This window comes from Ovis canadensis, chromosome 8 (assembly GCF_042477335.2).
Source record: "Ovis canadensis isolate MfBH-ARS-UI-01 breed Bighorn chromosome 8, ARS-UI_OviCan_v2, whole genome shotgun sequence".
In the NCBI taxonomy this organism is placed as follows: domain Eukaryota; kingdom Metazoa; phylum Chordata; class Mammalia; order Artiodactyla; family Bovidae; genus Ovis; species Ovis canadensis.
Window position 1 is genome coordinate 65,892,425 of NC_091252.1, and position 26,147 is coordinate 65,918,571.

The following is a 26,147-nucleotide window of genomic DNA, read 5'->3' on the forward strand; positions in this document are numbered from 1 at the left end:
TGAAGTCTGTGATAAGCCCCTGTCTTTAAGGAACTTGCAGTCTAAAGGGGAAAGTAGACAAGTCAATCAGCAGTTAGAGAGTAGAAAGCTAATTACTCCCAGAGTTCACTCAGATTCACGTCCATCGAGTCAGTGATGCCATCCAGCCATCTCATCCTCTGTCGTCCCCTTCTCCTCCTGCCCACAATCCCTCCCAGCATCAAAGTCTTTTCCAATGAGTCAACTCTTCGCATGAGGTGGCCAAAGTACTGGAGCCTCAGCTTTAGCATCATTCCTTCCAAAGAAATCCCAGGGTTGATCTCCTTCAGAATGGACTGGTTGGATCTCCTTGCAGTCCAAGGGACTCTCAAGAGTCTTCTCCAACACCACAGTTCAGAAGCATCAATTCTTCAGCGCTCAGCTTTCTTCACAGTCCAACTTTCACATCCATACATGACTACTGGAAAAACCATAGCCTTGACTAGACGGACCTTAGTCGGCAAAGTAATGTCTCTGCTTTTGAATATGCTATCTAGGTTGGTCATAACTTTCCTTCCAAGGAGTAAGCGTCTTTTAATTTCATGGCTGCAGTCACCATCTGCAGTGATTTTGGAGCCCCCAAAAATAAAATCTGACACTGTTTCCACTGTTTCCCCATCTATTTCCCATGAAGTGATGGGACCAGATGCCATGATCTTCGTTTCCTGAATGTTGAGCTTTAAGCCAACTTTTTCACTCTCCTCTTTCACTTTCATCAAGAGGCTTTTTAGTTCCTCTTCACTTTCTGCCATAAGGGTGGTGTCATCTGCATATCTGAGGTTATGGATATTTCTCCCGGCAATCTTGATTCCAGCTTCTGTTTCTTCCAGTCCAGCATTTCTCATGATGTACTCTGCATAGAAGTTAAATAAGCAGGGTGACAATATACAGCCTTGACATACTCCTTTATTACTGCCTTGTAAATAAGTTATTTAGTACCATTCTTCTAGATTCCGTCTGTATGTGTTAGAATTCAATATTTCTCTTTCTCTTTCTGACTCACTTCACTCTGTGTAATAGGTTCTAGGTTCATCCACCTCATCAGAACTGACTCAAATGTGTTCCCTTTTACTGCTGAGTATTCCACTGTGTATATGTACCACAACTTCTTTACCCATTCATCTGTTGATGGACATCTAGGTTGCTTCCATGTTCTAGCTATTGTAAATAGTGCTACAGTGAACAATGGGATACATGTGTTTTTTCCAATTTTGGTCTCCTCAGCATATATGCCTAGGAGTGGGATTGCTGGGTCATATGCTAGTTTTATTCTGTTTTTTAAGGAATCGCCATACCACTTTCCATAGTGGCTGTATCAGTTTACATTCCTACTAACAGTGCAAGAGTGTTCCCTTTTCTCCACACCCTCTCCAGCATTTATTGTTTGTAGACTTTTTGATGATGGCCACAGTAGCTGACTTTATTTTGGGGGGCTCCAAAATCACTGCAGGTGATGATTGCAGCCATGAAATTAAAAGACACTTACTCCTTGGAAGGAAAGTATGACCAACCTAAATAGCATATTCAAAAGCAGAGACGTTATTTTGCCAACAAAGGTCTGTCTAGTCAAGGCTATGGTTTTTCCAGTAGTCGTGTATGGATGTGAGAGTTGGACTATAAGGAAAGCTGAGCACCGAAGATTGTTGCTTTTGAACTGTGGTGTTGGATAAGACTCTTGAGAGTCCCTTGGACTGCAAGGAGATCCAACCAGTCCATCCTAAAGGAGATCAGTCCTGGGTGTTCATTGGAAGGACTGATTTTGAAGCTGAAACTCCAATACTTTGACCACCTGATGCAAAGAACTGACTGATTTGAAAAGACCCTGATGAAAGACTGAGGGCAGGAGAAGGGCATGACAGAGGATGAGATGGCTGTATGGCATCACTGACTCAATGGACATGGTTTTGGGTACACTCTGGCAGTTGGTGATGGACAAGGAGACCTGATGTGCTGTGGTTCATGGGGTCGCAAAGAGTCGGACATGATTGAGTGACTGAACTGAACTGATTCTGACCGGTGTGAGGTGATATCTCATTCTAGTTTTGATTTGCATTTCTCCAGTAATGAGGGATGTTGAGCATCTTTTCATGTGTCTGTCAGCCATCTGTATGTCTTCTTTGGAGAAATATCTATTTAGGTCTTTTTCCCACTTTTTGATTGGGTTGTTTGTTTTTCTGGTATTGAGTTGTATGAGCTGCTTATATATTTTGGAAATGAATCCTTTGTCAGTTGTTTCACTTACTATTATTTTCTCCCATTCTGAAGGCTGTCTTTTCACCTTGCTTATAATTTCCTTTGCTGTGCAAAGCTTTTAAGTTTAATCAGGTCCCACTTGTTTACTTTTGTTTTTATTTCCATTACTCTAGGAGGTGGGTCATAGAGGATATTGCTTTGATTTATGTCATTGAGTGTTCTGCCTGTGTTTTCCTCTAAGAGTTTTATAGTTTCTGGTCTTACATTTAGGTCTTTAATCCATTTTGAGTTTATCTTTGTGTGTGGTGTTATGAACTGTTCTAATTTCATTCTTTTATATGTAGCTGTCCAGTTTTCCCAGCACCATTTATTGAAGAGGTATCTTTGCCCCATTGTATATTCTTGCCTCCTTTGTCTAAAATAAGGTACCCATAGGTGCTTGGGTTTATTTCTGGACTTTCTATCTTGTTCTACTGGTCTATATTTCTGTTTTTGTGCCAGTACCATACTGTCTTGATGACTGTAGCTTTGTAGTGTAATCTGAAGTCAGGAAGGTTAATTTCTCCAGCTCCATTCTTCTTTCTCAAGATTGCTTTGGCTCTTTTGGGTCTTTTGTGTTTCCATATGAATTGTGAAATCTTTGTTCTAGTTCTGTGCAAAATGCCATTGGTAATTTGATAGGCAATTGCACTGAACCTGCAGCTTGCATTTGGTAGTATAGTCATTTTCACAATATTGATTCTTCCTACCCAGGAACATGGAATATCTCACCATCTGTTTATGTCATCTTTGATTTCTTTCACTAGTGTCTTATAATTTTCTGTGTACAGTTCTTTTGTCTTCTTAGGTAAGTTTATTCCTAGATATTTAATTCTTTTTGTTGCAGTGGTGAATGGTATTGATTCCTTAATTTTTCTTTCTGATTTTTCATTGTTTGTATATAGAAATGCAAGTGATATCTGTAATTGATACTGTATCCTGCAACTTTGCTAAATTCACTGATTAGCTTTAGTAATTTTCTGGTACTATCTTTAGGGTTTTCTATGTACAGTATCATGTTATCTGCAAACAGTGAGAGCTTTATCTCTTTTCTGATCTGGATTCTTTTACTTCTTTTTCTTCTTTGATTGCTGTAGCTAGGCCTTCCAAAACTATGTTGAATAATAGTGGTGAAAGTGGACATCCTGGTCTTGTTCCTGATCTTAGGGGGAATGCTATCAGTTTTCACCATTGAGAATAATATTTGCTATAGGCTTATCATATATGGCCTTTACTATGTTGAGGTAGGTTCCTTCTATGCCCATTGTTTTGAAGAGTTTTAATCATAAATGGGTGCCGAATTTTGTTAAAGGCTTTTCTACATCTATTGAGATGATCATATGATTTTTATCTTTCAATTTGTTAACATGGTGTATCACATTGATTGATTTGCATATATTGAAGAATCCTTGCATTCCTGGAATAAACAACTTGATCATAGTGAATGAGCTTTTTGATGTGTTGCTGAATTCTGTTTGCTGAAATTTTGTTGAGGCTTTTTGCATCTATGTTCATCAGTGATATTGGCCTCTAGTTTTCCTTTTTTCTGTTCTCTTTGCCTGGTTTTGGTATCAGGGTGATGGTGGCCTTGTAGAATGAGTTTGGAAATGTTCCTTCCTTTGCGATTTTTTTAGGCATTAGCTCTTCTCTAAATGTTTGATAGAATTCTCCTATGAAGCCATCTGGTCCTGGGCTCATGTTTTTTGGGAGATTTTTGATCGCAGCTTCAATTTCAGTGCTTGTAATTGGGTTGTTCATAATTTCTATTTCTTCCTGGTTCAGTCTTGGAAGATTGAACTTTTCTAGAATCTGTCCATTTCTTCCAGGTTATCCATTTTATTGCCTTATAGTTGTTCATAACAGTCTCTTACAACCCTTTGCATTTCTGCATTGTCTGTTGTAACCTCTCCTTTTTCATTTCTAATTTTGTTGATTTGATTCTTCTCTCTTTTTTTTTTCTTGATGACTCTGGCTAAAGGTTTGTCAATTTGTTTATCTTCTCAAGGAACCAGCTTTTAGTTTTATTAATCTTTACTATTGTTTCTTTAATTTCTTTTTCATTTCTGCTCAGATATTTATGATTTCTTTCCAGTAATTTTGGGGTGTTTTTGTTCTTCTTTTTCCAGTTGTTTTAGGTGTGAAAGTAGGTTGTCTATGTGATGTTTTTCTTGTTTCTTGAGGTAGGATTCTATTGCTATAAACTTCCTTCTTAGAACTGCTTTTGCTGCATCCCATAGGTTTTGAGTTGTCATGTTTTCATTGTCTTTTGTTTCTAGAAGTTTTTTGATTTCTCTTTTGATTTCTTCAGTAACCTGTTGGTTATCTAGAAATGTGTTGTTTAATCTCCATGTATTTGTGTTTCTTACAGTTTTTTCTTGTAATTGATATCTAATCTCATAGTGTTGTGGTTGGAGAATATGCTTGATATGAATTCAATTTTCTTAAATTTACTGAGGTTTGATTTGTGACCTGAGATGTGGTCTATCCTGGAGAACATTCCATGTGCACTTGAGAAGAAGGTGTATTCTTCTGCATTTGGATGGAATGTCCTGAAGATATCAATGAGACCCATCTCATCTAATGTATCATTTAAGACTTGTGTTTCCTCATTAATTTTCTGTTTTGATGATCTGTCCATTGGTGTGAGTGGGGTGTTAAAGTCTCCTACCATTGTTGTGTTCCTATCAATTTCTCCTTTTCTGTCAGTGTTTGTCTTATGTATTGAAATGCTCCTATGTTGGGTGCATAGATATTTACAATTGTTATGTCTTCCTCTTTGATTGATCCCTTGATCATTATGTAGTGTCTTTCCTTTTCTTTTGTGATTACAAGTGATATTTTATTTTATTTTAAGGTCTATTTTGATATGAGAATGCTACTCCAGCTTTATTTTGCTTCCCATTTGCATGGAATATATTTTTCCATCCTCTCACTTTCAGTCCATATGTGTCTTTAGGTCTGAAGTGGGTTTCTTACAGAGAGCATATATATGGGTCTTGTTTTTTTATCCATTCAGCCAGTCTGTGTCTTTTGGTTGGAGCATTTAATCCAATTATATGTGAAGTAATTATTCATATGTATGTTTCTATTGCCATTTTCCTTATTGTTTTGGGTTGATTTTGTAGATCTTTTTTATTCTCTTGTATGTCTTGACAATATAAGTCCCTCTAACATTTGTTGTAAAGCCAGTTTGGTGGTACTGAATTCTCTTGACTGTTGCTTTTCTGAATAACTTTTTATTTTTCCATAAATTTTGAATGAGATCCTTGCTGGGTACAATAATATTGGTTGTAGATTTTTCCCTTTCAGTATTTTAAATATATACTGCCATTCACTTCTTGCCTGCAGAGTTTCTGCTGAAAGATCAGCTGTTAAGCATATGGGGTTTCCCTTGTATATTACTTGTTTCTTCTCCCTTGCTGCTTTTAATATTCTTTCTTTGTGTTTAATCTTTGTTAGTTCGATTAGTATGTGTATTGGTGTGTTTCTCCTTGGGTTTATCCTGTTTGGGAGTTTTTGTGCCTCTTGGACTTGATTGACTATTTCCTTTTCCATGTTGGGGAAATTTTCAACTATAATCTCTTCAAAAATTTTCTCATATCCTTTCTTTTTCTCTTCTTCTTCTGGGACCCCTGTAATCCCAATGTTGGTGCATTTGATATTTTCCCAGAGGTCTCTGAGATTATCCTCAGTTCTTTTCATTCTTTTTACTTTATTCTGCTCATCAGAAGTTATTTCCACCACTTTATCTTTCAGCTTACAGATTCATTCTTCTGCTTCAGATATTCTTCTATTGATTCCTTCTAGACTATTTTTAATTTCAGTAATTGTGTTGTTTGTCTCTCTATATTAATTCTTTAAATCTTCTAGGTCTTTGTTAATTGATTCTTACATTTTCTCCATTTTGTTTTCAAGGTTTTTGATCATCTTTACTATTATTATTCTGAATTCTTTTTCAGGTAGTTTGCCTATTTCCTCTTCATTTATTTGGACTTCTGTGTTTCTAGTTTGTTTCTTCATTTGTGTAGTATCTCTCTGCCTTTTCATTACTTTTTTTTTAACTTATTGTGTTTGAGGTCTCCTTTTCCCAGACTTCAAGGTTGAATTCTTTCTTCCTTTTGGTTTCTGCCCTCCTAAGGTTGGTCCACTGGTTTGTGTAAGCTTTGTATAGGGTGAGATTTGTGCTGAGTTTGTGTTTGTTTTTCCTCGGATGGGCAAGGCTGAGTGAGTTGGTAATCCTGTCTGCTGATGATTGGGTTTGTATTTTTGTTTTGTTTGTTGTTTAGATGAGGCATCCTTCACAGCATGCTATTGGTGGTTGGGTGATGCCAGGTCTTGTATTCAGGTGGTTTCCTTTGTGTGATTTCTCACAATTTGACACTCCCTAGGATTAGTTCTCTGGTAGTCTAGGGTCTTGGAGTCAGTGCTCCCACTCAGAGGCTCAGGGCTTGATCTCAAGTTTTGCATGGTTCAATATATTCTTTTCCCCTGGTCAGGTATTCTTGTCCACTCTCAGCTGGTGTTCTTCATGCACTTTTGTGTCTGAAGATGTATTCCTGGTGTATCCTTGGAGAGAGATGTACTCCATGTCCACCTACTCCTCCACCATCTTGTTCTCTCCACTCTATTATTCTTGCCTGGGGAATCCCATGGACCGAGACAGCTGGCGTATTATGGTCCATAGCGTCGCAAACAGCAGGACATGCCTGAAGTGACCTGGCACTGGCCTGAGCTGAACTATAGTAATTCTCCTACATACGAACAAGTTCTCTTCCAAGAGCACATTTGTAAGTCCAATTTGTTTGTAAGAACAAAAAAGTTAGCCTAGATACCCAGCCAACACAGTCGGCTATGTTGTGATGTACTGTAACTAGTTTATGTTACTTTTCACACAAATAGTACATAAAACACACACACACAAATAAAATATTTTTAATCTTACAGTACAGAACCTTGAAAAGTACACTGGTACAGTACAACAGCTGGCATACAGGGGCTGGCATCAAGTGAACAGGCACGAAGATTTACTGACTGGAGGGAAAAGAGGTGGGAGGTGGTAGAGCTGAAGTGCTGTCAACAATCGGAGACAGAGGAGAGGGCAAGCTGCAATTTCATTCACACCTGGCACTGATGGCACATGTTCAGAGCTTGAAATAAAGATATTGTACTACTGTACTCTATACAGTACTGTACAGTAAAGTACACAAGACCGCAACTACTTATAGTGAATGCACACTCATGACAATGTACACTGTACACATGAATTAACTTGCATGATTGGACACGTAAACACACGCTTGCATCTTTGAAAGTTCACAACTTGAAGGTTTGTATGTAGGGCACTTACTGTAAGGAGTTTCAACTCTTCCTGAAAGCTATAGGGAAAGAACTACTAAGAGTTTTAATCAAGAGTGTGATACTACCAGATTTGTGTTTTAGTGAAGTTTCTTTAGCAGCAACTTGAAGGGTAGATTGGTGACGATTTCAGATCCTATTGCAATCTGTAGGAAAACCAGTGGAAGAGCAAGGAGAATGAAACTATGAGAGTGAATAGGAAAGAATGGAGTTGAAAGATATTAAACATTTTTAAATTGGGAAGCTTTATGAAATACTCAATGTGGAGAGTAAGGTTTTTTTTTTTAATAATTCCTTTATTTTTCTTAAAATAACAACAAAAAAAATCAGTGCCATTTACCAAGCAATTGGATGCAAGAAGAAACATAGATTTTAGAAAAGAACTTTAGAAAAGCTTTATTAGAGCTTTATTAGCTTTTTTAAAGCTAAGAAAACCTTTATTTTAGACATGTTATATTAAAGGAACTCTTAGTATCTTTAGCAACCTAAGGAAGCCATGTAATTGACAGGCAATTCATTATGCGTATCTGAGGATTAACAGAGTTCTAGGGGAAAGATGGATGGCTGCGAAGCATTACGTTTTAAATAGTTGTAGCTTAATGGAGATGAGAAAAACCAGTCATATCTAGAATAAGATTATCCAAAGCCCTGGAGCAAACAGCAATATTGAAGCAGTATAGTAAAGGGAGGCCCCACAAAGGGAGCTATAAGGAAATAACCAGAGAGAGGAGAAATAAGAAAAGTAAAATTTCAGATTAAACTGGAGGCAGAGTGACCAATTAAGAACAATAATAGTTCAGGCAAGAGATAAATGATGGCTTGAAATGAGTTTCAGTGGGATTTGACAGCAAAGAAATGCAAAATGAATCCACAGTGTGATACCACTATACGCTTACTAGAATGTCTATAATTAAAAAGACTGAACATACCCAGGGCTGGCAAGGATGTCAAGCAAGTGGAATTCTTATGCACTGCTGACAAGGATGTAAAAATGGTACAGCCACATTGGAAAACAGGTTGGCACTTTCTTAAAAGGTTTAATATAGATGTGTCATATGAAACAACCATTCCACTCCTAAATATTCACCCAAGATTTGTGAAAGTATATATCCATAGAGAGACTTGTACCAGGAAATTTATAGCACCTTTATTTGTGATACTCAATAAAACAAAAAACAGTGCAAACATTCATCAGCAGTTGAATGGATATACAAATTGTTGTATATCCATACAATGGAATATTGTTTAGTGATAAAAGAAATTAATGAACTAAAAATATGCACACAAAATAGAGTAATAGCAAAATAATTTTTATGAGTAAAAGAAGTCAGACCAAAAAGTACATTTATGTAAAAATTATATAGAAAACACAGACTAACATATAGTCACAGTAAGTAGCTAGAGGATATTTGTGGATAGGGTTTCATAGGGAGGGACAGTGGAAGGAAGGATGACAAAGAGACTTAAGGAAACTACTGGAGTGACTGACATGCTCAGTTTTTTGACTGTGATCATTTCATGGATGGAGAAGGCAATGGCAACCCACTCCAGTATTCTTGCCTGGAAAATCCCACGGACAGAGGAGCCTGGTAGGCTGCAGTTAAGGAGTTCGCAAAGAGTCGAACACGACTAAGCAACTTCACTTTCACTTTTCACTTTCATGCATTGGAGAAGGAAATGGCAACCCACTCCAGTGTTCTTGCCTGGAGAATCCCAGGGACGGGGGAGCCTGGTGGGCTGCCGTCTATGGGGTCGCACAGAGTCGGACACGACTGAAGCGACTTAGCAGCAGCAGCAGCATTTTATGGATGTATAGAGATCTCAAAACTTGTCAAATTGTACATTTTAAACATGGACAAATTATACCATGTCAGTTTTACGTTGATAAAAGTGTTTTAAAATAGGACAGAGTGAGTTCCCTGGGGGCCTAATTGTTAGGATTCCAGGCTTTCCCTGCTATGGCTGGGTCCAGTCCCACGTCAGGGAACTGAGTTCCTATAGGCACGCGTGCATGTGTGTGCAGTCACTCAGTCGTGTTTGACTTTCTACCACCCCCAGACTATAGCCCCCAGGCTCCTCTGTCCTTTGGATCTTCTAGGCAAGAATAGTAGAGTGAGTTTCCATTTCCTTCTCCAGAGGGTCTTCCTGGCCCAGGCATCGAATCATCTGCTTCTCCTTCAGTGGCAGGTGGATTCTTTACCACTGAGCCACCAGGGACACTCATAGAGCCACGCAACACATTGAAAAATAAAACAAATAATTGTTTAAAGAGAACAGATAATAAAGTTATTTAGATGAAATTCACAGGGCTGTTGATTGGTAAGTATAGAATAGTGAGGAGAAAAGGTGACTGTCTAATTAGGAGATTGGGTAGGGGTCTTAGTGCTACCAGATAAAATAAATAATACAGATCTGGGAGTAAAAAGATAACCATTTTAGTTCAGAATATCAGCTGGGGAGGTATATAATGAATCACCTGCTGAATGTGGATTTTTAGGCAAAAATCAGGTCCAGGCGTGTATATTTCTGAGTGGTCAACATATAGTAAGTAAATATAAATTGAGGCTACCCAGATAGCTGAAACCTGACAAGCAGCCAAATGAAAGCCCTCTGGTGACCGTGAACATTTCAGAAGTGTTCAGAAAAATAGGGTCCCAGGGAAGGAGACTGAGAATGAGGTTGGAAAGGCAAGAGAAGCTGGAGAAGTTGGTATTATGGAAGTCAAAGGAGGAAAATTCTAGAAGGATGGAAATATTAACCTCACATACTGCACAGATTTGGATTAAGGTAGGGACCAAAGGACCCCATAGGATTTGGATGTAGGGAGGACACTGTGGGTTTTAGCAAGGTCAGAATTCATGGAGTAGTGAGATAGGAAGGCTATTGATCCTTTTCAGGTACCTGATTGTTTTACACAAGTTATTCACAGCTAGTTTGTAAAACTACTGTCCCTTGAAGTTCAAACTGACTTTTTCAGGAAGCACTCCCACCTTCTGAGTCAGTTAGTAGAACCACAGTCACTAATAGAGGTGCCCTATGTCCCCCCAAGTGCATTGATATGGACGCAAAATTGATCATTTAGATTTTCAGTGGACTAAATGAAGAAAAGAACAGCCAAAGTGAAAACAACTCCTTTATAACAACTCAGTATTGATTATAAAATACTTGTTAAGTTCCTACTCTGTGTCTAGTATTGAATAAAACCCTTAATTCCCTGTTTATCCATAAATGATAAACTCATTGACTCTTAAAATTTTATGGTAATTGCTATTCTGTAAGTGAAAGAAATAGGGCAAGGAATAAAAGCAAGTGTTAGCATTCCATAGCGGAACCCACTTCATAGCTGTCACTCATGAAAGACAGAGTAGAACCCTTCTTTAAATCAGTAAAAATATGCCACCCTACGTCTCAATACTGAAGCTAATACTTCAGTGGGCCGGTGAGTTTCATTTCAATTGTGTTTCTGCTTTTTAATCAGTTTTTCTTAGCATGAGTTCTAAAAATGTATATATTCACTCAGGGATAAGGAGGAAAACTACCTCCAGTCACTGGTTTGCCTGTGATAGACAGACAACATCTCATTTTCACAGACATTATTAAAATGTATACCAGGTCTATAGAAAAGAGGCTATTTTCACATTCCAGTCAACAGCCCTATGTGCAAACTTCTTTGCTGATCTGGATTTAAAAAAAAAGAATATGTATGAAAAAGTTTTGAAAACATTTTTATAAATCTTTTTTATTTTAGCCACCAGTCTGGTCAAAAAGATATGTGAGTATGAAATTGATATGTGCTAGAAAGTAATTAACTTTTTAAATCTTAACTTGCTTAATTACTTTTAATTAGGCACTTATTTTTGAAGTGATTTTTTTGTTTATCTTTATAAAATTATTCGAGGATCTGAGGTGTTAATAGGTTTGGGTATTTTATTTTGGATATTTTTTAAGGTAGTTATGTTTGGTTTTACTGAGGATACTTCCTTTTGAAATGGAAGGGCTACAGATTACAATGGAATTTTGGAGTTTGATATTTCTCTTTATTTTTGAAAGAACACTCTTCTAAAAAATGGTGAATTGGGAGAAAATAATAATATTTCAAGGTCAAACAAACTTGAGAAATACTTGTTCTGTGTCCCTTTTTTGGAGCATTATTTTTCATACTAGTGTGTTGCAAGATCTGAGCAGCCATAAAATTAAGATCTGTGTTTAAATTTGTTTAACCTAGTGTTTGCCATATTTATTTGATCCAGCAATATCCAAGAAACTAATGCTCCAAAGAATAAATACTTCGAAATGCCCTTAAAACCCATTGGTTCAAGTGGCGATTTTTAGACCCTTGCTAATTCAGATGTTATATCGGGCAAAGATTTAGAGGCCAGATTTGTCTTGTTAATGAACCGATGCCTCTATATGCATCAAGGATCCAAAATATATGAAGCAGTTAAGGTTGGGCCTAGGCAAATATTATGGTGAGATAGCACATAATTCAGAGAGAACCTAGCCTGACTCTAAAGAATAAAGAGGGTAAAAATCAGTGAGATAAAGTGTTCACATCTGCTCTCTGAACAAAGCAGTTTAAACAGAGAGGAGTCTCTCTTTTTTCCTTTTTCCTTTCTATTTCTAAATTCTTATCCTCATCATACTGGAAGTACATTTAGAGACCTGAGAGAAAAGCAATAAGCAATGAAAACTGTACCTCTCTTGAAACACTCAGCATCCTCCATCTAAAATGTAGTTTACAATGGATGTGGATCCTATCATCTTGCAAAATCAAACATTCCCATCTCTCTACTTCCAGGCACAACCACCTCATCCTCATTCCTCTAGGGATGATCCTCAGTCCCAGTACTTCTATGGATACTGAAATGTACAGACAGAATCACAAATTGTGTTTGTTTCTAATTCACAGTCTGATTTCTAGTTAGATATTTATCTGATCATTAATTACTTATTAAGTTTATTTTCTAACTACTTGTATTATGGAAAACTGTGTCAATGAGTTCTCTGTTGTCCATCTAAACATTTTTATTTTATCTTGACTGGTTTGTGTTCAGGCTACTATTTTCATGCTTTCTTTGTGGATCGTATAACAATGTATTTTATTGATATAGTTTCTGCAATTATTAAATAGCTGTATATAGTTACAGCTTTAATTTGAGAATTAAAGTAAAAGTATCTTAAAGAAACAGAAATAATATAGATGTGGTTGGTATTTCTCAAATAAAATGTGAAACTTTCTCCTTCCTTTGCAGCCAACATATCAATTGTAGATATTGATACTAACCAGGAGGAGAATATAGCAACTTCATCTCCTGGGAACAACTTCGGTCTTGACTTGAAAGCAGATGACAAAATATATTTTGGTGGTCTGCCAACACTGAGAAACTTGAGGTAATTTGATATATATTTAGGGCTAAGGATTACATTTTAATTAAATGGTCACTATGCTCACTAGAGTTCTGAAGTTTAACTATAACAGGAATATCATATAACCTTTAGTTGCAGAAAATGCCAAATCTAAAAAATTGTGCTACATGTTAAAATAATACCAGGATTTAAAAACCAGAGATTAATTTGATATCTTTATTGAAGAGGTGGATGGGAATCACTGTTACCTTTAGAGTCAGTCACGAGATAAAAAGAATTATAAAAGTTATTAAAGGTGGAAACTGGAGTTGAATGTAATTACCTTTCTGCTATACATTCACCAGAGATAATGGTGCACTGACTTTGCTGAGTGTTCTGAAAATTAGTCAGTGTTCCAGGATACTGTGAGTGTAACCTACTTGATGGCTAAGCACGAGCATGATAATAGTGTAATGGAACTTTCCCATGTACTTGATGCTAAAGCAGTATTAGTTGTTCTTGCCCATGTCAATATTTTTCAAAACTTCGCATATATTTTTTAGATAGCAGGATGGGGAGGTGTATTTAGTTTAATAGTTTAATTAATTCCAAAATAAATAGAAGTAATTAAAAACTGTCAGAAAATATTTCATGTGATATTTCATTAATCTCCTGCTTGTTACAAAACAGCCTATAAGAAATAAAAGTTATAGAGTACTTGGTGCTCAATAAAAGTTAATTGAATCTAATTTGGATGGGATGAATTGACTTGGCCAAACCATAAGAATTTACTGTAAATATAGATCACCATATTTTTACATTTTATTTTGTTTAGTTTGCTAGTTTTTTTATGATTACAAAAGTCCTGCCTAGGTGTTTCTACCCTAAAAAGACACATTACAATTGGAATGGTCTCAGAATAAGTGAAAAGTATGATGGTCAGTTATTTTCATATTTCTCAAATGAGCAGTAGAACTTCAGTCTCATTTATGATATTGAGCAGACAAACTGAGGTTTGTGTTTCTTTCTGCATCTAAATTCATAAACCAGACACCTGTTCAGTTTATCAAGGGTATAATTTGATAAGCTTAATGCAGATAAACTGGCTCTGCATTCATCCACATGATATTTTATTTGTGTTAAGAATATAGATTTTAAATGTCTGGTCAGAAAAATTATTGCAGATTCAATGTATTTGAATAGTGGCATAGTTATTACTCCAAAATCCGTTTATTCATTCAACAGGTGTTTGATAAGCATCTACTATGTTCCAGATACTATTTAAATACTGGGGATCTAGCAGATTGTTCAAGTCTAAGATTTACTTTGCCAGATTACTAACTAAATTCTCTATGAGTGAATTAAATGTAGCCAAAATCAGGCTATCCAAAGATGGCTTCATCTATTCTGGTGGTAATGTAGTTTTAATTATCGTAAAGTGACTTTTAGGAATTATCCACAAAAGTGTATATGTTAATTTAACTGAGATGGGTTTATGTATTATTAAATAGTTTGCAGACTGCATACCTAGTGAGTCTTTATTGCCACAATGTTTTTTTTAACTTCCACAGTTTAGCATTTCATAATTACAATATTTCTATGGTATGACACATTATTTCAAAACAATCTTTAGACATTTATTTGTGAGACATATATTTGTGGCTATTCAAGGAGCCATGCATTCATAGCTATAATTTGCCCAAAGGTAAGATCTTCTTATAATAAAGTGCAAAAGATGTGATGGACATGAATTATTTTATATATATTAAGTTCAAGCTAAGTTCAAAAAGGCAATAAGCTATTCATGAATATTACAGCACAGGAACATTTGTTCACTTTCCATTAATAAAAATGATAAAAATGAGTGCTTTAAATTCATTTCCAAAGTAAAAATTTTCTAAGAGAATAGTGTGGGAGATGGTCACCATTGCATTCTATTTTCGTTACAGTCAAGGGTATATGCCTGGTTTCCTTTCTCGTGGTATTTTACTTTCCTTTGTCGATCTCTGTGAAATGCTGTTTTAAAAGATTTAGGATTATAGTTTATTTTACTAAATGAAAATGGAATTATAAGTAAATCATTTTTTTTTTCTCTTCCCTTTGACCTAGTATGAAAGCAAGGTAAAATTTAAATTTATGCATGCTTTCTTCAAGTGCATGGGTTGGGTCAATGTGGCTTCTTAGATAAAGTGGTGATGCAGAAGCAGAGTGACACCTATCCAGCTTTATTCATAGTACATTTCACCAGCAAGTAATGCATTCTGAGATGATTCTCATGCTGCCCTTTGCTTACAAAAATGCTGCTGCTTACCCACCATCACAGAGCTGCAGTTTGACTTGTTCCCCCAGCGGTGATGATAAATTTGCTCTGCTTATTTGTTCAACAGCCCACGCACAGTGCCCTCTAGTGCACACTTGCAGCAGCACAGGGCAAGGGCAGCTGGTCAGGTTTATGGGCACAAATCTAGTTCTGGGGAACAAAGTGATCTTCTGGGTTGAACCTCAGAGTCTGGTCTCCCAGGTACTGTACTCTCCGCTGAACAAACAACTGTGCTCCCAAATGCTTACTACTGCCTGATTGCTTTTTGCAAGCCTGCAAAGATGCACATGTTTACATAGCCCTTGCACCTCTTGGCAAAGCTGCTTCTTTATTGCCTTGTTTATTTAGAATTTAGGTATGGAGTCAGATAAAAGGAGCCTCTAGAAATACTGTATGTAAAACAAGTGTTTGCATTAACGATGAGAAAGTTTGCAGACAGTCATCCTTGCTTCTCAGGAGCATTTCAATTCCAATTTGCAGGCGGGCAGTATTAGCCTGGAAGTTTTAAGCATCAGGCTCTTGTACGTGGCTGATCAAACCCCAGAGATGTGTGCAAGGCTGGCGCCGTCTGGCTAGAGTTACAGCTGAGTGTTTTGGTATTTCAAAACCTAACAGTGCCAAATTTCACAAAAGGACATAATGAAGCTGAGCTGATCAAAGAAATTTTTAAAGCAAAGGCTAGATTTTTAATACCAGAAACTAAACTATATAGAACTGAAAGTGTAGAAAAAAATAATCTAAGTTGTTTCGTCATGGACCAGTCAAGTGCTATTTGCTGAGATGGCTAAAAGGCAAAGGGTGGCTTTCAATGAAAGTATATGCTAATAAGGCTCTGGAATGACACTGTGTAGCTTTGTAATTTTGCCTCTGAGGCAAACAGAAGAAACAGAGGCCTGTGGTTACCATTAGGAGTCTGACCACCATATGTGATTACTTATCCCCTGTGATTTTCATAATGTTGAGTTTGCTGAATCATTGTGTTTTGAAATGGTTCTTTGTATTTCCCTGAAACAATGAAGTGTGTAACTTGTAGGAGTGATTTATTTTATTGATGAGACCTCTGAGAAACTCGTGATAAATCAGACCTCCTCTCAACAAACATGGAAGCAAATGAATGCTGAGAATGAAGTTCACTGGCTTCCTTCACTTTATATAGGAAGTATATAAGCAAGATTCTCAGTGTCCAGCTGGCATGTTTTTGTAATAACCAGCTGACCGAACAGAAAGGGAAGACCTTGGGAACAAGTGGAAATGATCAAAGAAAATAAAACAGTCCCAGAGAGAAAGAAACAGAACAAATACCCAGCATGAGATAAATCACTGGATACACACTGCCAGGGGTCTGATTTGCTGGCCTCCCTGTTTGTCCTCATGTCATATGTTTTTTATTAAGGCAAAAAAGGAATCCTGCCACCATGGGACAGTGAGGAGAGAGTTAATCATTATCCTACTAAGTATAATATCTTGGTATTGATTGGACACTTTTTAGAGTTGCTTGCTTGCATGTATGCTAAGTCACTTCAGTCATATCCAAGTCTTTGTGGCCCTATGGACTATAGTCCACCAGGCTTCTTGTCCATGGGATTCTCCAGGCAAGAATTCTGGAGTAGGGTACCATGCCCTCTTCCAGGGGGTCTTTCCTACCCAGGGATCAAACCTGCGTCTCCTGCAGCTTCTGCATTGCAGGTCGATTCTTTACCACTGAGCCACCGGGGAAACCCCTAGAGTTGCTTATTAACATTTTAAAAAAGTGTTCCTTTTTCTATTTCTGTTGACCTGCACCATTCAGTATGGTAGCCACTAGCCACAGTGGCTATTTAGCTTTAAGTTAAAGAAAAAAAAAATTTTTAATGGTATTTCTCTGGTTGTTCAGTGTTTAAGATTATGCATTCCCACTTCAGGGGGCATGAGTTTGATCCCCAGTTGGGGAACTAAGATCCTATATGCCATGCAGTGTCTCCAAAAAAAGAAAAATAAAGAAAATTAAATAGCAATAAAACTCCAGGTTCTCATTGGCATGACCTACTTTTCAAGTGTCAGCAGACATATATGGCTATTCATTACTGATTTGGACAGTGCAGGAAAGAATATTTCTATCATCACAGAAAGTTCTACTGGACGGTGCTGCTATAGATGAAAAAAGTGTCACCGTTAACATCCTGTTAGCTTGTGTTTATCAAGCACTTACTGCATGCTAGCATGTTTATCCTTTTTTAAGAAGTAGTAAGCAAAAAGTAAATATTCAAGTGTCTTTTGGGTGTTGAAGCCATTTTCAACTTTATTGGAAAAATTAAATGTATGTTTTGTCCTTTGGTTGCTTTATTTTGTTACTGCTCCAATACAGAATAAGTACTTTAGGGTCAATTTGTAAACTTAAAGTATCTTTTTTGAAACTGTAATCCAAAAGAATGTTTCTCAGGTTTTATTTGACTTAAAATTTTTAAAGAGAAATATGACATTATCTTATTCTCAGCTAAACCCTCAAAAAAAAGTCTCAATGGCAGAAATATTATCTTTTCAAAATAAATGTTTCCAGATTTTTAAATTTTGAGCAAGATTTTATTTAATGTTTTTCATTATATAGTATGATTATGCTGTCCTGTACAAGTATCTGCTCTTGGGTGGAAAAAAAACAAACACATTTCATTATGCATATGAAGCACTTCAAAAGAAGTCAGTTAATTTCTATACCTTGTATTTAAATGCAGTAGTTGAGATTATTTTTTAAAAGGAAAAATAATAAGGAAAAATAAGGAAGAAGAGCTACATAAAGACTCCTTGTGCAAGTTGGTGCTAATATCCACTTATCCAACCAGTAGCTAATGGAAGCATAGCTTTCTGGGTCCATGTGTGCACCTGTGCACAGTCTGAGAGACATACGCCTGCCTATGCATCAGTTTGCTCCATATGGCTTGCATCCAGTAGTCACAGACACTATACTGCCATTGTCCTAATGATATTGCTTTTATTTTCCATTTACCTTTTCAACAGGCCAGAAGTAAATGTGAAGAAATATTCTGGTTGCCTCAAAGATATCGAAATTTCAAGAACTCCGTACAATATACTTAGCAGCCCTGATTATGTTGGTGTTACCAAAGGATGTTCACTGGAGGTTGGTCTCTTCTTAATGGCTTCCTAAATACCTTCATATCAGATTTCACTTACTTAGTTTGGGTCTGTTACAGGGACCAGTCCTTGTTTATCTGTTTTAAATTCCTACTGACCCTAGTCTTGCTGTTCTTTAGTCGGTAAGTCGTGTCCAACTCTTTTGCGACCCCTTGAACAGTGGCACAACAGGGTCCTCTGTCCATGGAATTTCCCAGGCAAGAATACTGGAGTGGGCTGCCATTTCTTACTCCAGGGGATCTTCCTGACCCAAGAATTGAACCCATATCTCCTGCATTGACAGACAGATTCTTTTTTTTTTTTAATTTATTTATTTTAATTGGAAGCTAATTACTTTACAATATTGTGGTGGTTTTTTGCCATACATTGACATGAATCAGCCATGGATGTACATGTTTTCCCAATCCTGAACCCCTCTTCCACCTCCCTCCCCATCCCATCCCTCAGGGTCATCCCAGTGCACCAGCCCTGAGCACCCTGTCTCATGCATCGAACCTGGGCTGGCGATCTATTTCACATATGATAATATACATGTTTCAATGCATTTCTCTCAAATCATCCCACCCTTGCCTTCTCCTACAGAGTCCAAAAGTCTGTTCTTTACATCTCTGTCTCTTTTGCTGTCTCACATATAGGGTCATCATTACCATCTTTCTTAATTCCATATATATGCATTAATATACTGTATTGGTGGAGAAGGCAATGGCAACCCACTCCAGTACTCTTGCCTAGAAAATCCCATGGATGGAGGAGCCTTGGTAGGCTGCAGTCCATGGGGTTGCGAAGAGTCAGACACGACTGAGTGACTTCACTTTCACTTTTCGCTTTCGTGCATTGGAGAAGGAAATGGCAACCCACTCCAGTGTTTTTGCCTGGAGAATCCCAGGGATGGGGGAGCCTGGTGGGCTGCCGTCTATGGAATCACACAGAGTCGGACACGACTGAAGCGACTTAGCAGCAGCATACTGTATTGGTGTTTTTCTTTCTGATTTACTTCACTCTGTATAATCGGCTCCAGTTTCATTCACCTCATTAGAACTGATTCAAATGCATTCTTTTTAATGGCTGAGTAATATTCCATTGTGTATATGTACCACAGCTTTCTTATCCATTCATCTACTGATGGACATCTAAGTTCCTTCCATGTCCTGGCTATTGTAAACAGTGCTGGCAGGCAGATTACTTACCACTGAGCCACCAGGAAGCCCCAACCCTAGCCTTAGCTCTGCATAAATGATAAAGCAAGATTGAAGTACTTCTAAAATTTACCACGATCAACTAAACTTTTATAAAAGATTCCAAATTACCTTTCCACATGTACAGCACTTCATAGTATGTACTTTTTAATATTAATCTCTTTTCTGGTTCTTTCTTCTTTCCAACACTACTTTTGTCTTTTCCTCATTATCATGTCATCTGTATTAGATTTAGTTTACCTTCATATCTTTTATATAGCTTTATTATCAACCTTAATTTTTTTCTGGAATACGTTAGGAGTTTACTCAAATAACAAGTAATAGTTTATACCATGATCGTTAGTATTTAACATCTTGTCCACAGCTTAGAAGTCAAGCCTCCTTTTCTTTGAAAATGGCACATAGTGGGAACCATCTGCAAAGACTTGGCTTTGATGGGACTGCAAAGTCCCCTGTTATCAATTATCTTCAGTATCTTTTCTTTACAGCTGCAGCATCCTAGCAGCCCCTGATTCCACCTGACTATTCTCCACTGACTCTTCAATAGGCACTAACCCATAAGAGAGAGAAATGTAAGTCACAGCTCTTCTCTCTTATATTGATTGGCCAGAAATTTTGTTTAGGTTTTTCCATAAAATGTTACAAAAAAACCTGAGCAAACTTATTGATCAACCCAATAAAATCTGATAATAATCATCATCGAATATTAGTAAATTTTTCAATTCAGTTCAGTCACTCAGTCATGTCTGACTCTTTGCAACCCCATGGACTGCAGCACACCAGGTTTCCCTGTCCATCACCAACTCCCGGAACTTGCTCAAACTCATGTCCATCGAGTTGGTGATGCCATCCAACCATCTCATCATCTGTCGTCCCCTTCTCCTCCTGCCTTCAATCTTTCCCAGCACCAGGGTCTTTTCAAATAAGTCAGTTCTTTGCATCAGATGGTCAAAGTGTTAGAGTTTCAGCTTCAGCATCAGTTCTTACAATGAATATTCAGGGCTGATCTCCTTTAGGATGGATGGGTTGGATCTCCTTGCAGTCCAAGGGACTCTCAAGAGTCTTCCCCAACACCACAGTTCAAAAGCATCAATTCTTCTGCACTCAGCTTTTTTTATAGTCCAACTCTCACATCCCTACATGACTACTGGAAAAACCATAGCTTTGACTAGATGGACCTTTGTTGGCAAAGTAATGTCTCTGCTTCTTAATATGCTGTGTAGGTTGGTCATAGTTTTTCTTCCAAGGAGCAAGCATCTTTTAATTTCATCACTGCAGTCACCATCTGGAATTCTAAAAGTAATGGGTTTGTTTTTAAAAAGAAAATGCCAGACTTCCAGAGTGGTCCAGTGGTTAAGAATCTGCCTGCCAGTGCAGGGGACACAGGTTCCATCCCTGGTCCAGGAAGGTCCCACACGCTTCCGAGCATAAGCCCATGCCCCACAGCTACTGAACCTGTGCCCTAGAACCCATGCTCCACAAGAGAAGCCACTACAGTGAGAAGCCCACACAACTCAAGAGTACCCAGCTCACTGCAACTGGACAAAGTGTGCAGCAACAAAGACCCGGAGCAGCCAAAAATGAATAAATCAATAAAAAGTAGTTTTTTAAACATAAATAAAAATAAAATGGTAGATATATCATAGGTAAGGTAAGGTGAAGTCGCTCAGTCATGTCCGACTCTTTGCGACCCCCATGGACTATAGCCTACCAGGCTCTTCCATCCATGGGATTTTCCAGGCAAGAGTACTGGAGTGGGTTGCCATTGCCTTCTCCAGAGGATCTTCCCGACCCAGGGATCGAACCCAGGTCTCCCACATTGTAGGCAGACACTTTGCCGTCTGAGCCACCAGGGAAGTCACACTTACAAATTTTTAATTATCCTGATACGACCAAACTTTTCATTTTAGCTGCTTCCTCCAGTTAAAATTATTTTAAAGCATTGTGATGGGAGATGAAGGGATTTGGGAAAAGAGAGAAAATCACCGCTGAGCTATGAGGTTTAAAGACTGGAACAGAACTTTTGGGGTCTTCTTTGTGCCTGGTTACAGTCCCTGACTTGCGAGTAGCCATAGATACCCACCCTGAGAAGCTTGGGAATAGGAAAAAGGAAAGTATAGACAGAATTTAATCTCTAAGAATCCATACTGACCTCTTTTTGCTCAGAGTTCTTCCAAAGCCTGACTCTCATCCACATGCAAAAGATATATACATAAGAATGGAAAACTGTCCAGAAAATGAATAGCCTGTATACGTGGAAATGATGGTTCTGTAAAGGTACTTTTCAGTAACCAGGAATTATTTGCTGCTAAAATATGAAGCAGAAATTGAAATATTTGATAAATATTAAAAAGTCTGCACAGTAGTTTTATTTGAACTATCCAAGACTCTGTGATTTGAAAATTGGAATTGAAAACAGATTATACATTTTACAACATTTATGTCACTTAACTTAGCCTAGAACACTGTGGGGGAAAATATCCTGCATTAAAAGATTCCTTGTTTTCACTCCAGCAAAATCCAGGACTTTTCAAATGAACATTTTAAGCACTATAAATGCCCAGCTACAGGGGGTTGCTTAAATAAATCCTTGCACATTCCTACAATGGGATGACCTGCTACTAAAAGTGAGATTGGAATCTAAATTGACTGACAGAGATACCCCCCACATATAAAGTGAGAAAAAGGAGTTACAAATGAACGCACCTGTCATGATTCAGTATGAATATAGAGAGGAGGAGAGCGGAAAGGGGCAAGGCTGTGAAAGATAAAACAAGTGAATGGCTGCATGAATCCATGAATGAATGGATTATATCGAAAGAAAGTTATATGCTTCTACACAGCTTTGGGATGGGAGTGATTTTTACACTCTTACTTTTTGTACTTTGTTACTGTCTACAATGTTACTGTTTCAATTTTATCAGCAAAGGCTGATACTGTTTTCATTTTAAGAAAATTAAACTATGAAATATTTGATTTATTTTTTAAATTTAAATTGTATCTGATTTTTAAAAAATTCCTCCAGAGTGTCTTTATACATTTAGTAGCAATGAACATCTTTACCCTCAACTCATCACTGAGAAAGAATGCAGACAGAGACCATGGTCAGACTTAGCTATAAAACATAAGCAATTAGTTGGTAAAAGGATTCAAGGGATCAATGAGAGTGTTTTCAAGGAAGATTTAGCAAGATAGATTTAAATCAGAAGAAAATGTTACCTATTAGTGCTAATCAGTAATCGTCTTTTATATTTCAAATCAAAAGTTCTAGAATAAAAGCAGAACCCCAAAAGTTTTATTTTAACTTAAACTGTTCAGAAAATTAAATGTTGCAGTTTGGAATAATATTTCTTCAGTTGCTCTTAAGTGTAACTGAGTTTTCACGCATTCTGAGTTGTCATGCATGACAGTATGTTTCACAGTAACTTTGAGTGCATTGAGAAGGGTGAGTGAGATGGAGAAACTAAGTGTTCATTCATTTCTAATGCTTTCTTCCCATCTTTGCTTTTACCCGAAGAATGTTTACACGGTTAGCTTCCCCAAGCCTGGTTTTGTAGAGCTGTCTCCTGTGCCTATTGATGTTGGAACAGAAATCAATCTGTCCTTCAGCACCAAGAATGAGTCTGGGATCATTCTCTTGGGAAGTGGAGGGACACCCATTCCACCTAGGAGAAAACGACGGCAAACTGGACAGGTAATTACAACACCTAATAAATACAATAAAAATAAAATAATAGTTAATAAAAAATATAACACCTAATTAATAATGCATTTCCCCTAATGCTTATATAAAACAATTATTTTACAAAGAGACCCAGGAGAGGCATTTAGGATTTATAAATTGTCTTTGTATTTTTTAAATTTGTATTATTTATTCCTATTATCATCTTCTTAGGACAATTATCTCCCCAAGGATTTTTCTGTTGGTCAGTTCTAGGTGTAGGTGCACTTGTATTTACATCCATATATCATATGAGTTTGAACATATAAAGAGAGAACGCTTAAAATATATTCAAATTGTGTTAGTATTCTCTTCTAAGTCCCATTTTCTACCAACTCTGTAGATATCCAGATGGGGGACCATTAAATTTAAATTCCTTTTGGATCAGTTTCACTAGCTAACATGATGCAGTCTGTTGGCGCCTAACTGCTCCACCTTCCCTGGACACCAAGAAAGCAAAGAATGGACCTGGATAGGAGAAGACAAAAAAAAAACACAACCAACGCAGTGTCACAAGAGTGACATCAAAATAAAGCCTACACAGAGTCTGCTTTGTGAACTTTTTTCCTACCCTCTAGCCATTCAATTCTGTTAAAAGCTAGCTCTTAGTTGTCCACATCTAGGCACCATAAGTCTTTACTGCATGGATATTCCTCCAGTACTTTCAACCATACTTTTAAAGATAACACATTTTTTCCTTTTAATCTAGTTTTTCTCAGTGAAAGCGTTCTTAGGAATTACCTAGTCTGCCATGGCCAAAGCATAGAGCACTTTATAAACATGTCCTTTATAAATATGCATGCATCCCTGTGAATCAGGTTGTATTGTTTGTGATTATAGGATTATTAAAATCACTTTTATCATTTAAAGTTTAATAAGTTAAACCACTATTTAATAATAGTATGTAATAATATTCTTTTCTCCCCACCACCAAAAAAAGAAAATAACAAAATACAGTTGACCCTTGAAAATATGAGTTTGATCACACAGGTCCCCTTTTATGTGAATTTTTTCTTCAGTGGTAAATACAACAATATTACATGGTCCAAGGTTGACTGAAACTGAGGATGCAGAATATCTGATATGGAGGAACTGAGTAAAGGGAGGGCCAACTATAAGTTATGCTCTGATTTTTGACTGTGTGGAGGGTCAGTACCTCATGTCATTCACCTGTACTGACAAATAAAATCCAAAAACGTACAACCATGAGTAACTTGCATTATCTACAGAACACAAAGGTGGTTTGATATTAGAAAGTCTGAAAATCATATAATCATCTTGCTAGACATAGAGAACACTTGTAGCTAAACACCCATTCGTGATCAAAAATAACAATAACAAAAGACAGTAAATTAAAAAGAGAATGATAGGAAAACATAAAAATTTCCTATAAAATCAAGCCCAAGAAATGATAAGTATTATTGCTATACTGGTTTTAGCCAATGCAATAAGAAAAGAATTAATAAATATAGTACAAGAAAAAAATATATAATTTAACAAGAAATAAAACAAACATAAGACCTATACTGGAAAAATAAAATTTATTGAAAATGTATAACAGACTACTTAATGAAATCATTATGTTAATGGAAAGAGTATTAAAAATATTTCAATTCTCCATAAAATCATATGTAGGTTTGCCTTCAATGAAAATATCACCTTATCTTTTTGTAAATCAGAACAAATTCTAAAATTAATATCAAAAGTCCAAGAAAGTTATGAAATAGAATAAGTTGGAGGACTGTTCTAGCAGTTTTGAATCATGGTTGTGTAGTATTAATACATGGATAACTCTGTGTCAGTGGAACATAAGAGAGAGCCAAATATAGATGGAAATGACATTTGGGAGTAGGTGGCATTGCACATCATCAGGGAAAAAAGTGAACCTTTCAGGGAATGATTCTGGGGCAATTCGTTATCCATTTAGAAAAAAAAATGAAGTAATTTCTATTTCATGTTAAACAGAAAATTAATTCCCAATTAATTAAAGTCTTAAATATGAAAGGAAAAAACTTTGAAATGTTTAGAAGAAAATGTAAAAGGATAATCTATGACCTTAAGGAAGAAACTAATTTGTTTGGGAAGGCAAAAAAAAAAAAACATTTTTTTGAAAATTAGAGGGAGAAGAAGTAATGTTTTATCTCATTTTATATTGTGCATAACCAGTATGAAATAAGTATAATAAAAATATTCTCCTAAAGTCTTTGTCTTTTAATCCAAAAACCAAAAAATTTACTATAATAAATGTAAATAATAAGCCAGTTATTATAATGAAAGGACCAGATCAAACCTTCTGAGATAGATTTTCACTAAAGTATATCTGTGCCCTAGATCACAGTCAAGTAACTAAATACCACCTCTCAGTTTCAGATTTCTCCTCATCAGAACCAAATAAATAGGCTTGAATCATCAGTTGTCAGAATAGTTCTTAAAATAAAACTTTTTCATTAAAACAATTAAAATGAGAAGATATTAAGTGCTATAGTACAAATTAGAAATAACATGTTAATGCTTCAACATTTTAATGAATGTCTGTTTTAAAATCTCACTGTTATTGCTGTCCGAAAGAGGAAACAACATTAAATAACTCATTTCTGTTATAGAATCAAACTGGTTAAATGACATACTCTATTTTTCAAAGCTACCAGTTTTGATACTCACAATCACATTTGTGATTATGTTCTGCTAACGGGGTTTGAGACCTCAATCAGCTAAAAAAAAAAAAAACTTTAATTGAGTGCTTAGATGGCAGTTGCCCCTTTCTGATGGATGGTGACACTAATCCAGGTCCTCTGGCCATTTTGCATGGAACATGCAGCAACACAGCCGATTT

General features: G+C 36.7%; 1 protein-coding gene across 3 annotated transcripts in view; it reads left to right on the plus strand.

Annotated features, from left to right (window-relative positions):
• The window catches only part of LAMA2 (laminin subunit alpha 2), a 681,429-nt gene that overhangs the window by 624,332 nt on the left and 30,950 nt on the right, over window positions 1-26,147 (plus strand). For all 3 annotated transcript variants that reach the window (XM_069598353.1, XM_069598354.1, XM_069598356.1), the window contains 3 exons: window positions 12,858-12,996; window positions 18,263-18,383; window positions 23,111-23,287. In XM_069598353.1, coding sequence (XP_069454454.1) covers window positions 12,858-12,996; window positions 18,263-18,383; window positions 23,111-23,287 — 437 coding nt within the window. The remainder of the gene's footprint in view (window positions 1-12,857; window positions 12,997-18,262; window positions 18,384-23,110; window positions 23,288-26,147) is intronic.